Consider the following 14,604-nt stretch of genomic DNA (forward strand, 5'->3'; position numbering starts at 1 on the left):
ATTAAATCATTTTTTATGTTATTAAGTTTTAAATCTTTTTTTAATTTAAAATTAATAGTATTCAACTTAATTTTTTATTTATAAAATTAAATTTAAAATTTTAATATTTAAAATAAATTATATAAAATTATTATTAGTTTTTAATTATTAAAATTTTTAAAAGATAAAATATTTTAAATTATAAAAAATACATACAAATCTTAATTAATTTAAACTCAAATGATTAAAACTATGACTATAGACCCCTTTAAGTCACCCCCCAAAACCGTGACCATAGACTCTTTTAGGTCACCCTTTTGAAAAACCGTGACCATAGACCCCTTTAGGTCACCCTCAAAACCGTGACCATAGACCCTTTTAGGTCACCCTTCCGAAAAACCGTGACCATAGACCCTTTTTAGTTACTGTAAAAAATCGTGACCATAGACACCTTTAGGTCACCCCCAAAACTGTGACCATAGACCCTTTTAGGTCACCCCCAAAACTGTGACCATAGACCCCTTTAGGCCACTCCCAAAACCGTGACTATAGACCCCTTTAGGCCACCCCCAAAACCGTGACCATAGACCCCTTTAGGTCACCCTCCAAAACCGTGACCATAGACCCCTTTTAGGTCAACATTTTTTGAAAAACTGTGACCATAGCCCCTTTTTGGTCACTGTAAAAAACTGTGACCATAGACCCCTTTAGGTCACCCCTAAAACTGTGACCATAGACCCTTTTAGGGCACCCCCAAAAACCGTGACCATATACTCCTTTAGGCCACCCCCCAAAACCGTGACTATAGACCCTTTTAGGTCACCCTTTTTTGAAAAATCGTGACCATAGACCCTTTTTTGTCACTGTAAAAAACCGTGACCATAGACTCCTTTAGGTCACCCTTCAAAACCGTGACCATAGACCCCTTTAGCCCACCCTTTTTTAAAAAACCGTGACCATAGGTACTCTATGGTCACCCTTTACAAAAAAAAAACCATGACCATAGCTTTTTTTTTTTGTCACCCTAAAAAACCGTGACCATAGAAGGTCTATGGTCACAGTTTTTTACCATGACCAAAAAAATCGTGGCCATAGACCCAAAATATTGTAGTGTACTTTTACAGTTATGGAAGAGGTTATAAATATCATAAAGTAGTACTGCACAATGGTTTTAGAACTTTTTTTCAGAAATACACTCAAGCATACTCATATCCCAGCGAATTCTTGAGTTTGCATTCGAGTTCGATTTCTGTAGGGTTCCTTCCATGTCTTTATCTTTTAATTTAAAATTTTAGCAAACTTTACTTTTCTTGTTGAATTTACTTTTCAAGTAATGTTTAATTTCTTTGCCTATTTTATGTTCTAGTATCTTTAATTTCCTTGTCAAGTCCTTTGATTCACTAGAAGGCATTTTTATCACTTTATTTAAATTCATTGCAAACCTTTTTTTATTTTTCGATTTCCACTTTATCTTTAGAAAATCTTTTTTTACACCTTTTGAACCTTTTACTTTTCTAAATACTTGTCTAATTCGAGGACCTTTGATACACTTATAGCAAAATTGGTTCCTGCAAAAGAGGAGTAGGTTTCGCTCCCAGACCATTAGAATCGAACCACCATCAATTTGTTAAAAATCGACAAAACAAATTGGCACGCCCGGTGGGATAGTTTGAAACTGAAGTGTGTCAAATGATTTTGGTTTCATTTGGTGTATGCGATTAAGAAGTTGAAGAATTATTCACATGGCAGATGAAAATGTCGAATGTGAATGGTGATTCGTCCACCGATGACAGTATACCAGTAGCTGTACATCTTTTGGACGTTACTTCACGTTCAGAAGGCATGATTGTAAGTGAAAGCATAGTAGTTACTAGTGTTCAAACTGGAAATAATGGACGTAATATTTGTCCACGTGGCAATCTACCACCAATATAGCCTCCAGTAACTACTGGTTGGCCTCCTTATGGCCTTCCTCCTAGTTATACTCCACCAGTGAGTGGTTTTGTTCCTCCAATCTTGTTGGAAGTATGATTGGAGTAAATAATTCTCAAAACTCACAACAACACTCTGAGTACTCTCGTGAGTATAATGTGGGCTCTACATCAAATGCCTCTAATTCGATGGCAGTATTTCGACAACAAGTCGAAGAAAGTCATCATGATTTGGTCAACTTATTGACTCAGCAGATGACCATAATTTTGAATCCTATGATGGCTGTTCACGAATCGAAGTTCGAACGTCTTGCAAAGCAAGTCGAGTGAATCGCTCGAATTGTTGATTATGGTGAAGGGGAAAGGAATGATTCCAGAGGGAATTATGAGGGTTTTGAAAATATATTTCAAAATGAAAACAATATTTTTGAGGTCAAAATGCGGATGACGTCCTAGCCCGATTACGTGCTAATCAGGGTGGTGAACGTTATCAAGTGAAGAGGATTGTGGAAGACGTGCTCAACAGAGTCGGTTTGAATGTTGGGTTCATGAATAGACCCCATTTCGTATCTGCTTTCGCTCAAGTTGTTTAAATAGGCGAAGTGCCAAGAGGGGTAAAAAACCCAAAAATAATTACAAAATTTACGGGGGAAGTTGGAGAATTGACCACTGAACATGTTGCTCAATATTTGGTCGAGATTGGAAATCTAGCCAATGATGAGAATTTGAAAATAAAGTTTTTTCCTTCTTCTTTAATGAAGAACACATTTACTTGATTTTCAAATCTTAGACCAAATTCGATAACAACTTGGACTCAGTTGGAAACTGCTTTTCAAGCCCAATTTTGTCAAGGGGAATTGAACGTAGCAGTTATTGATCTAGTAGCTTTGAAACGAGAAGATGATGAAACCATTGATGATTATATGATATGTTTTAAAAATTCTAGAAGTAGGTGTTATGTGTCATTGCCTGAGAGTGAAATGGTGAAAATAGCAGTTATGGGTTTAGGATTTTATATGCGTCGAAAACTGCTTAATGTGCATATTCTTGACTTAGCCCATTTGGCTGAAAGGGTTCGTCAGGTCGAACTTTTGAAGAAGGAAAAAGAGCAATATGTGAATGAAAAAAGGTTAAAAAGTAGACCATTTACTCGTAAAGAAAAAGTTGCTTATGTGGCCATGGAATCCTCAGAAGAGGAATCCGAGTTAGAAGCAGAGGTTGATTTGGCTGAACTCAAGAAGGGTCCTCCTTATGTTTGTTCTTTGCTTAAGATCCATGGTAATGAAAAGTCGAATGATTCAAAACTGAAAAGTGGAGAAAGATAGTTTTGATATTCAAAATCTTATCATATTTTTTATGTGTTGCTTAAAGATAAACAGTTAATTTTGCCTGAGGGCAGAACTTTGATTTCGATGAAAGATTTGAAAGGAAAACCTTATTGTAAGTTTCACCAAGCAACTAGTCATTTGACTAATAACTGTGTGCGTTTCAGGGACCTTATATAGGAAGCCATTATGGAAGGACGTTTGAAGTTTGATGATGGAAAAAGGCAGATGAAGGTTGATTCTGATCCTTTTGATGCTGAAGCCAGTTTTGCTGAGCCATGTTTCAGTGTGAATATGGATGGAATGTCTTACGATTTTGATGTGGCTTTGGATGATTTTGAATCACAAGTCTGATCTGTATACCCTCGTGTAGGGGATAGTTTGTTGGATTTCTTGGTGCAGCAAAAGATCAAAGATCGGGACATATCTCTGTGTCCTCGATGTAATGCTGTTTTTGATGCTAAGGCTGCAACGATCTTCAAAAAAGAAAGGATGAAGAAAGAATTGGCTCATAGAGAGGAGCAAGCTCGTTAGAAGCAACCAATTTGACGAGCGGAAGAACAAAGCTCTAAGGCTCCTCAAAATATGATCACACCAATAAGCCGTTCTCAAGCTATAAGAGTTCAATGGATTCAGAATTGCCAGGAATTCCAGAATCGAGATGCTTAGTATAGGCAAAACCCACAGTGGGGACATCAAAGACCTCCTCGAGACCAGTATCTAGGGGTGTCAAAAATCCCCAAAAGGTGGGGATCCCCACGGTGACCGCCCCGAATGGGGCCTCAATGGTGGGGAATTTTCCCCGTGGGGATGGGGATGGAGAGCGAAATTTTCCCGAGACAGGCGCGGGGATCCGAGCGGGGATCCCCGCTCCATCTCCGATAATTTCCCAAATTTTTTAACTTACTTAATAACCCTTAATTTATTTCTAATATAAGGGTTCTTTTAGTAATTTCACTCATTGAAAACCCTAACCCTATTGTTCAAGATTTTATTTTATGGACTATGATTTGCTATGTTATATTTCTGGACTTATAATATTGGATAAGATATGTTTGTGTGTTTGTAATAATATTTTGTAGTTTGTTTTTTGGTTTTTTTGATATTTTTTATTATAATTTTCATATGAATGTTAAACATAGGGAGATGGGGAATAGGTTCCCGCGGGGAATGCGGAGAATACGGGGAACGGGGATGGGGATAAGTATTCCCCATGGCGGGGAATGGGGCAGGGACGGGGAGCAGGGAGGCATCCCCTGCCCCCGCCCTGCCCCCATTGACATCCTTACCAGTATCCCTATTATCGTGGCCGCGCTACAAGATACCCAAGGGGTAGAGGAAGAAGGAATCGGCAGCAAGTAAAGAAGTCTCAAAATGATAGAGGCAAGGGGGCAACGCCTTCAGTGCATTCTCGAATTGTTTTCCTGTCTGATGGAGAAACTTATCCAAAGGGTATTCCCTCTCCTACAAAGATGGATAAAGGCAAAGCAGTAGTTAGTACTTCAGGTGTTGATAAAGACAAGGATGTTAATTTCGAAGAAGAGTATTTCGAAGAGAAAGATGATGAAATTGTTGGGACTATTTCAATTGTCCCAACTGAATATTTAGGTGAATATGAAGGTGACCCTGAAGATGATTATGTTATGGATGATGAAGATGTCTTTTCATTCATCCGATATGAAGATGAGCTTGGGTATTTTTCTGAGGCCTTCTGAAAACAAAAATCTCATCTCCACCCACTTTATATTGCTGCAACTATGAGCGGGATTAAGCTGAACAAGGTTTTAATCGATGGCGGAGCAGTAATAAGCCTTCTGCCGGAGAGAATGTTGAAGGTTGGCAAGCATCCTGATGATTTAGTTCCCACCAATATTGCCGTAACAGACTTTAATGTTACTTCGACTCCTGCTAAAGGTTTGGTTACTTTAGGGGTGCGAGTGGGATCTTTTGATCGAAAAACTTTTTTCGTGGTGGCGCCTTCGAAAGCAAGTTATAATGCTTTACTAGGCTGGGATTGGATTCACGGGGTTGGAACTGTACCATCTACTGTACATCAAAGTGTCCTCCTTTGGACTAAAAATTGCAAATCTGAAATTGTTAGGGCTGATTCGAATTTGTATGTCGAACAGCTACATGTTGATTTCAGAGTATACAGTCCTAAACTGAAGCCTTTAAATGTTGACAAGGTGTTAAATTCTTAAAACTATGAGGGCTGCTATTTGTCTTCAGAAGGTTTACCGGTGACATTGCGTCATCCACATCTCGCTGTACCCCCAACTGGCTGGGACTGTTCGTCTTAGAAAGGATTCGAGGCATTGCTCGATGGAACATGCACAAGCTGTCTCGGATTACCTGGTAACTTTAAATAAATATATAAGTAATTTCCTTTCAGTAAAAAATAAAAATGATTCTTCTGATGAAGTTGAATCACTTAAGAATGTAATTTCTCCTTCTTTTCATAGTAAAAATTCGATGTCTTTAATCGAATTTAGTCATGGTTTAAGTTTTTCTTCTTCTTGTAATACAAATGATGTTATTAGTCATACTGCTGATGTAATAGCAGAAGTTTATTGTATTGTAAATGAAGCTATTTTTAATCCAGCAAGTGATCAAGTTCGTTTCATTCTTAATGAATTTATTGATTTCTCTTTTGATAGCATCTATGATTTGGAATCTTTGGGTTTTGAGAAGCATTTAGTAAAATATAATGACTTTATAAAGGGTTTTGAGTCCCAAGATCCCCTAGAATAAATTAATTTGGGATCTGCTAGTGATGTTCAAATTAGTTATATTTGTAAGGGTCTTACAAATCCTTTTCCAACTGAATTGTTCCATCTTTTACTTGAGTTTAGGGATTTTTTTTCTTGGAATTATCATGAGATGCCTGGTCTCGATCGTTCTCTTGTAGAACATCGATTAGCATTAAATCCGAGTGCTCGACCTATGAAGCAAATCCCTCGGCGTTTTGCTCCAGAAATCAATCAAAAGATTAAGGAAGAAATAGAATGGCTAATTAAGGCAAAATTTATTCGAACCGTACGCTATGTTGAATGGGTTTCGAATATTGTTCCTATAATGAAGAAGAATGGAAAGTTAAGGGTGTGTATTGATTTCAGAGATCTGAACAATGCTACCCCGAAGGATGAATATTTTATGCTCATAGGAGACGTGTTGATCGATTCTGCAGCGGGGAATGAAATTTTAAGTTTTATGGACGGGTATTCAGGGTATAACCAAATCTTCATCACGGAGGATGACGTGTCCAAAATTGGTTTTCGTTGTCCCGGGATTTTAGGCACTTATGAGTGGGTAGTTATGCCATTCGGTTTGAAAAATGCTGGCGCAACTTACCAGCGGGCAATGAATGCCATATTCCATGAGTATATCAAAAAAATTATGGAGGTATATATTGATGATGTCATGGTCAAGTCAAATTCAGTGAGTCAACACATTGATCATCTGAAAAAAGCGTTTGTTACTATATGAAAGAAAGGGTTAAAAATGAATCCTTTGAAATGTGTCTTTGGAGTGTCAGCAGGAAACTTTCTCGGTTTTATTGTTCATAAAAAGGGGGTTGCAGTTGATAAGAATAAGGCTGATGCGATTTTAGCATTATCTTCTCCTAAGTCGAAAAAGGAACTATAGTCGTTTTTGGGGAAGTTGAATTACCTTCAAAGGTTCATATCGAATCTTTCTGGCCGAACTCGAGTGTTTGCGCCTTTAGTAAAATTAAAGAATGATTCACAGTTCAAATGGACAGATGAACATCAACAGGCATTTTAGTCAATAAAGGCTTATTTGTCTAAAGCTCCGATAATGGCGAATGTTCACCCACATGAGCTCTTAAAATTGTACATTGCTAGATCTGCAAATACGATTGGGTGTATGTTAGCCCAAGATGACGAGAATGGTCATGAATGGACCATTTATTACCTCAGTTGAGTATTGACTGATATAGAGACAAGGTATTCACCAATCGAAAGATTGTGTTTGTCTTTACATTATGCGTGCATGAAATTAAAGTGTTACATGGTGGCCAAGTCTGTGAATGTCATTGCACAAACTGACCTTGTCAAATATATGTTGAGTTCTCCAGTGTTATGAGGTCGTTTGGGGAAATGGATGCTAGCTTTGACAAAATTTGATTTACAGTATGTTCCAGCGAAGGCTGTAAAAGGTCAGGTTATTGCAGATTTTTTAGTTGATAATCTGAAAAAACTGAATGACTAGGGGGCAAATGTGCTCGACGTTAAAGTCGATTATTGGAAGTTATATTTTGATGGATCGAAGCACAAAGATGGTGCATGGGTAGGAATTTTCATTATTTCACCAGAAGGAATACCATCGGAATTTCTGTTCGAGCTAAAATATCCTTGCTCGAATAATATGGCAGAATATGAAGCTTTGATTTTAGGTCTCGAGATTTTGATTGGGAAAGGTGCTTTGGAAGTTCAGATTTTTGGGGATTCTCAGTTAGTGTTGAAACAGCTATCGAAAGAGTTTAAGTGTAACAATGAGAAGTTGCAAAAATATTTGGCAACAGCATGGGAGTTGTTAACTTCTTTTTGAAAAGTTTTATTAGTTCATATCCCAAGGATCTGAAATGAAATTGCTAATAAATTGGCCCAGATTGCTTCGAGATATAAGATAAGCCCCGAAACATTGAAAAAATTGGCAGAAATTTGCCAAATTTTAGTGCTTATAGATGAAAGAGAAGTTTTATGCTTGGATGAATGGGGAGATGATGATTGGAGAAAACCTATTGCTGATTATTTAAGGAACCCTAGCATTCGAGTTGATAGGAGGATAAAATTAAAAGCAGTAAATTTTATTTTAATGGCTGATAAGTTATATAAGAAAGGGATCGATGGGAGCCTTTCGAGATGTCTAAGTCAAGATGATAAAGACAGTGCTTTAGGAGAAGTCCATAAAGGTATATGTGGTGCTCATCAGGCTGGGATGAAAATGAAATGGGTTTTATATCGAAATCATATTTATTGGCCCTCTATGATTAAAGATTGTATTGATTATGCGAAGGCTTGTCAAGATTGTTAACGCCATGGAGCGGTGCAACAGATTCCAGCATCTGAGTTGCATTCAATTATTAAACCTTGGCCATTTCGGGGTTGGGCTTTAGACCTAATTGGATTGATATATCCCCCCTCATCGAAAAACCACAAATTTATTTTGGTGGCAATAGATTATTTCAGGAAGTGGGTTGAAGCGATTCCTCTGATAGAGGTTGGACAAAATGAAATAATAAATTTTATCGAGAAACATATAATTCATCGATTTGAGATTCTCCAAACATTGAGTACTGACCAAGGAACTATGTTTACTGGTCAGCGAATAAAGAATTTTGCAGCTTCAAGAAACATTAATATGGTTACTTCAACCCCTTATTACGCACAGGCCAATGGACAGTTTGAGGCAGCAAATAAAATTTTGATCAATTTGATTAAAAAGCAAATCGAAAGTAGACCTCAAACTTGGAATGAAACTTTGATCCAAGTACTGTAGGCATATCGAAACTCTCCAAGAGGATCAACAGGTACTTCTCCTTATAAACTAGTATATATGTGCATGATGCCATTTTACCATTAGAAATTAATCTTAATACTTTGAGAGTATTGAAGCAAGATGATTTGCCTGTTAACGATTATTGGAACGTAATGTTCAATGAGTTAAATGATTTGGACTCAAAGCGGATATTGGCGCTTGAGAATATGATCTGACAAAAAGAAAGCGTTGCTCGAAGTTATAATCGTCGAGTAAGGGAGAAATGTTTTAGTATTCGGGAGTTAGTTTTGAAGGTTATTTTGCCAATAGAAAAGAAATCGAGGTTTCTCGGCAAATGGTCTCATATGTGGGAAGGTCCTTTTCAAATTATTGAATTATATTCTGGAAATGCGTATTGAATCAAGGATATCGAGTATGGAAATATAATTAATTTAGTAAATGGAAAATACATGAAGCAATATCATTGTTTGTCAAACCAAAGTTAAAGATTCAAATGCATGAGTCTAAAGAACGAAGGACATGATTACAAGTACCGATACCCTAAGGTGGAGAAATGTAAGGCGCCATAAGCTTTTCTAAGTTTGAGTGTAGTTTAATCCTTTCACTGTCCAGAGCCGAAAGGGTTTTAGTTTGCTCATACTCCTCATACTGGGCTTTGTCAAGTTGCTTCTCACATTCCTCTTGCTTGGCCTTAATAGAGCAGATTTCTTGTACAAGTTTTTGTTGTTTGTGTTGAACAGTCGCTAAAGGTATTGCTATATCAGCCTTCCTCTTTCGAACTTTAGCAAGACTCTCATTAATTTGAGCGAGTTCTGCTTCAAGTGCTTTTTCCTTTTTATCGTAGTAAGCTTGAGCGAAAAAATCTTGAGAGATACTTAGGTCAAATTCTTTACGAGAAGCTTTAATTGGTTGAAGAGCTATAGAACAGCCTTCTAATTCGGTCTAGATCTTAGCCACTTTTTCTTTGATCTCTTGTAACTTGTCCTGGACAGTTACACATTTGTTGGCGACTTTTATGAATTGGTCGACTATAGCAGAGTAGTGGGACGGAACCTGAAGTTCAAGAGATGAGCTTAAGACATCAGACAGAAGTGGGTTTAGGACTACATTGTTTGTCCATTCAGTAAGTGGATGTCCCAAGAGTCTGAGAAGGGTCAGTAGTAGATCTCGAGCATTCTTGTCTAGCTCGGAAGGTAGAATAGATATAGAAGGACCTACAGTGGCAGGAGTGGAAATAGGCACCTTGTCCTCTTGAATGGCTTGGTTCAAGATAGTAACCAATTCAATTAAATTAACATCCGCAGACTTTGAAGTCATACACAGGCTTTCAGGTTCCGAAGCAAGAGGAATTTGAAGTTCAGAACTCTTAGGTGGACTTGAAGTTTTCTGGGGTGAAGGGTTGGTTTCTGGAATTCGGGATGGAGAATCAGAGTCAGGGGCAATAGTTTCAAGGACCCGAGAAGGGGAGTCAGAGTCAGGAGCCACCTGGAACCTAGTAGAGGTTTCAATTTGGTTTGGTGGAGAAGAATGTTCAATATTGGCGGTTTGTATTGGAGAATGATCGGCATGATCTTCTGTCAAATCAACTGATAAACCCATATTTTATGATACATTTTGTGCTCAACTTAAGTGATTTATTCAACCCTTCACCCACTTATTCATGTGAAATTGCATGGTTTTACTTTCCCTTTCTTATTATGTGATGTATGTGAAAAACATGTTTCCTATGCTTTAAAAATATTTTAATTACATTTTATTACCATTCGATGCCGTGATTTGTGTGTTGAGTATTTTCAGATCTCCTAAGGCAGGAATGATTTAAAGGATGGAAAGGAAACATATAAAAATGGAAGGAAAGCATAAATGGAGTTTTTGAAGAAACTGGCAGCGACGCGAACGCATGGATGACGCGGCCGCATGCCAGCGTGAAAAAGCAGTGACGCGAACGCGTGACTGATGCGGACGCGTGCCTTGAGCAGAACACAAATGACGCGTACGTGTGACCGAAGCAAACGCGTGATAAGGAAAACTCCAGATGACGCGACCGCGTGACCGACGCGGACGCGTGACAGACGCCACGTGCAGAAACTGCAGAAAACGCTCCCAGCGATTTCTGAAGCCCTTTTTGGCCCAGATCCAAGTACAGAAAGCACAGATTTGAGGTTATAAAGTGGGGGAACGCATCCATGCAAGGAGAGCCTTCAATTATTCACTTTTCATAATTTAGATGTAGCTTTTTGAGAGAGAGGTTCTCTCCTCTCTCTTAGGATTTAGGATTTTAGGATTTCTATCAGTTTAGTTCAATTCATCTTCAATCACAGGTTCAATGTTCCTTTAATTTATGTCCTCTCCTGCTTTTATTTATTCTATTGCTTTATTTGTATCTGACTTGTGTCGCCAAATTGGCTTATGATCCTTTTCATGTTAGATTTGAATATTCTATTTAATGCAATTTGAGGTATTTCAGAATTATGATTGCTTTCCTTTATTTATATAAATAATTTAGATTTTTCCCTTTTAGCTTTGGTTGATTAATTGGTAACTCTTGAGTTATCAAACTCATCGTGATTGATAATTGTTATTTTTGTTAATTGAATCGAATTCCAATAACTCTAGTCTTTCCTTAGGAATTAACTAGGACCTGAGGATCAAATTGATTAGTCCACTTGACCTTCCTTTGTTTAGTAAAGGTTAACTAAGTGGGATTAAAACTCAATTATCATCACCATTGATAAGGATAACTAGGATAGGAATTCCAGTTCTCATACCTTGTCAAGAGTTTATTTTACAACTATTTATTTATTTTACTTGTCATTTAAATTACTTGTTCCTTACTTTCAAAATCCCCAATTTACAAAACTCATAACCAATAATAAGAACACCTCCCTGCAGTTCCTTGAGAAGACGACCCGAGGTTTAAATACTTCAGTTATCAGTTTTAAAGGGGTTTGTTACTTGTGACAACCAAAACGTTTGTAAGAAAGGAATTCTTGTCGGTCTAGAAGCTATACCTACAACGCAAATTTATTTGTGAAAATTCTAGATCGCGCGAGAGTTCCGTTCTTCAAAATGGCGCCGTTGCCGGAGAACTACAAACGTGTGCCTTATTATTGGTTGTTGTAAACATTTTTCTTCTATTTGTTTATTTGTTTTTGTTTTTCCCTTTTATTTCTATTAGCTACTATGAATTCTCACCCCTCTCGCTTTGAGTTTAGTTCTAAATTTGTTGAAAGGAGTGGAAGCTATAACAGGAATATGCATCAAGGTCTAAGCAGTCAAAGATGGATGGAGCCAAGAGGATCTGATCAACCCTTTAGGCAACAACACCCTCCAAGATATCATGGGCAAGGACCATTCTACAATGCATACCAAGCTGATAGATATAGTGGACCTCTTGGTAGTTACCAACAAGCCCCACCCTGTGCTTATAGATCATCCTCTCAACATAACTTCGAACCACCACACTCACAAGCTCCTTTTCACCATTCACCACCGTATGATCCTTATTTATCCCAGTTCCAATCCAATTACTCCCAAACACCACCACTTTTCTATATATCATGTCCATATCCGTCACCTCAAAAATCACAGGCTCACCTCAAGGAAACAGTAGATCAACTTCATACAACCCTTCATCAGTTGGAGCAAGCAATAAATCAATTATCTTCCAGACGTTTAGACACTCAAGGAACTCCAATAGCTTCATGTGGAGATTCTAATGACAAACGTAGCATGAAGGAGACACTAGAAATCCCAGTGGGCAGTAAAGAGCATAACTTTATTCTGGAACAATTGGAGGAAGCTCAATCTATCCAAGAAGAAGAAGTACTGATTGAAGATTTAGGAGATGCTGAACCTCCATGGGAATCCAGAGTTGTGAAAAATTCCATCAAGGACGTTACAATTGATGCTAAGGAGGATAGTGCACAACCTCCAAAGCAGGTATTTTATGAAGAACTAGACGGGATAACCTAAGACGCAAGTTTCCTTGATGATGATAATCACAAGTCAAGTTCTCTTAGTAATGAACTTGCATCTGCAAGTGAATTCTTTGAGCCTGAAGAATCTTATCCAAGTGAATACGAGGATGATGTCGAAGTAGATTTCTCTCAACTTCCAACGTATGACTTGAGTGACGAGGAAGACATAGAAGACTTTAATCAGGACGCAGTTGCAGTTGAAAAATTTTGCAAAGAAGTGGAGGAATTCACAGAAGAATACAAGGGAGTAGAGCTTACAGAACCACTGGAAACACCTATCCCAAGGCCATTACCACCTAATACAAGCTTCAAGTGGGTACAATCCTTAACCTTTATCTTTACTTTTCCACTTGAATATGGTTTGCTTGAAACAGATGGCCAGCTTAGAGCTCTCTGCGGCTTTAAGAGTAAGAGGAAAATGGCTCGTACTCCGAGCTGGGGTACAAGGTTCAATAAGGTTCCACGCTTCAATTTGAAGTGCAAGGATTGGTATCAAGTTCAATTGAATGGGTCTCGGAAGATGTTTGGTCATCCTGGTGAGAATACAATTTCTAAACCGCCCGGATCGAAGAATATAGATCAAGACAAAGGTGGATTTAAAGGCAAAGTTTGGGATCCTGGAATCTATTCTGACATTCGTCACCCTGGGAGCCTGAGAACCTGTTTGAAGCTGCTCAACAGCTTTACATGCCTAGTTTGGGACCCCGGAGGCTGTTGGCATTCCAAACATTGGTGGAGATTTCTGGATGAATTTAAGCATAAGCCACCATAACAGGAAGCTCATCCAATGTCCAACTTAAGGACTTTAACTAAAAGTGCTAGGTGGGAGACAACCCACCATGGTATGGTCGTTTCTTTTTCAATTTTATTTCGTGTTGTTTATTTTTATATTATATTATTTTCATTGAACCTGGATATTATTCGTAGCATTTTCATTAGCATTGCATACTTCATAATCGCATAATTGCATAAAAAAAAAGAGGGTGCGACGCGTGACAAACCCCAATTTGAGGGTTTATCTTGTGATGATTTCAGGGGTTTTATCAATGATTCCACACACTTTCTATATGAAAATACAAGATTTTGCATTCCTTTCCTAGTTTCGCCTCATGAATGAAAACATGCTTATTTCGCACTAAAATAGATACATTTCTAATCTTCTCTTGATGCCATTCGATGCCGTGAATTGTGTGTTAAGTGGTTTCAGGATATAGAGTAGGAATGGACCGAAAGAGAGAAGGAAGACGGGTACAAAGGAAGGAAGCATGAGGATTAAGCTTTGGAGATTTCCGCATGGGCGCGTGCGCGCACCTTGCGCGCCCGCGCGGATAGGACAGCGTGGAGCCAAAGCCAAGAGCCGGCTTGAGAAGCGGCTAAGCCAGGATCTTCATGGGCGCGCACGCGTACATCACGCCTCCGCGCACATTACAAGACGTCTCAACGGCGCGTGCGCGTACCTTGCGCGTGCGCGCCGATTTGCGAATATGATTTTTAAGAGGTCACGTGACTTAGGCGTGGAGGCAGTTAAGGATCCCACTCTTGGAGAAACACCTTGGCGGGAAAAGCTTAAGAAGACCAAAGGAACAAGGGTTAGGGACACTTAGTTAGTTCATTTTTCTAGATCTAGATATTTTTGGGGAGAGGAGAGTTAGTTACACTTTTTGGGAGAAGAAGAGGGAGATTCCAAGCTTTACTAGGGTTCATCCTCATCTAATTTCTGAATTTTCAATGACTTTTTGGTGAGATCCATTACAATTCTCACTCCACTTTGTTCATGTCATAGATTTTCTTCTCCAACTTCAAGTAGTAGATACAATTGATCAATTCTCATAGATCTAGAATTCAAAATTTTGGATTTCATCTCTATTT

General features: G+C 38.3%; 1 protein-coding gene and 1 pseudogene across 1 annotated transcript; both read left to right on the forward strand.

The window, feature by feature from the left end:
- The first annotated feature begins 7,051 nt into the window (after window positions 1-7,051).
- LOC148576847 (uncharacterized) lies at window positions 7,052-7,804 on the forward strand. Its single transcript, XM_088502799.1, has 3 exons — window positions 7,052-7,118; window positions 7,365-7,417; window positions 7,466-7,804. Exons 1-3 carry the CDS (start codon window positions 7,052-7,054, stop codon window positions 7,802-7,804), a joined length of 459 nt encoding a protein of 152 aa, XP_088358925.1.
- Window positions 7,805-12,010: 4,206 nt separating this feature from the next.
- LOC148576848 (uncharacterized) lies at window positions 12,011-13,699 on the forward strand (annotated as a pseudogene).
- The last annotated feature ends 905 nt before the right edge of the window (window positions 13,700-14,604 follow it).

Source organism: Arachis ipaensis, chromosome B1 (genome assembly GCF_059453495.1).
Source record: "Arachis ipaensis isolate K30076 ecotype BB chromosome B1, ASM5945349v1, whole genome shotgun sequence".
NCBI classification, from domain to species: domain Eukaryota; kingdom Viridiplantae; phylum Streptophyta; class Magnoliopsida; order Fabales; family Fabaceae; genus Arachis; species Arachis ipaensis.

Coding starts and splice junctions, on each gene's coding strand:
- LOC148576847 (XM_088502799.1), top strand. CDS start 7,052: ATGGCGAATGTTCACCCACATGAGCTCTTAAAATTGTACATTGCTAGA. Junction 7,119..7,364: donor ATCTGCAAATACGATTGGGT/GTATGTTAGCCC, acceptor AATGGATGCTAG/CTTTGACAAAATTTGATTTA. Junction 7,418..7,465: donor CGAAGGCTGTAAAAGGTCAG/GTTATTGCAGAT, acceptor CTGAATGACTAG/GGGGCAAATGTGCTCGACGT.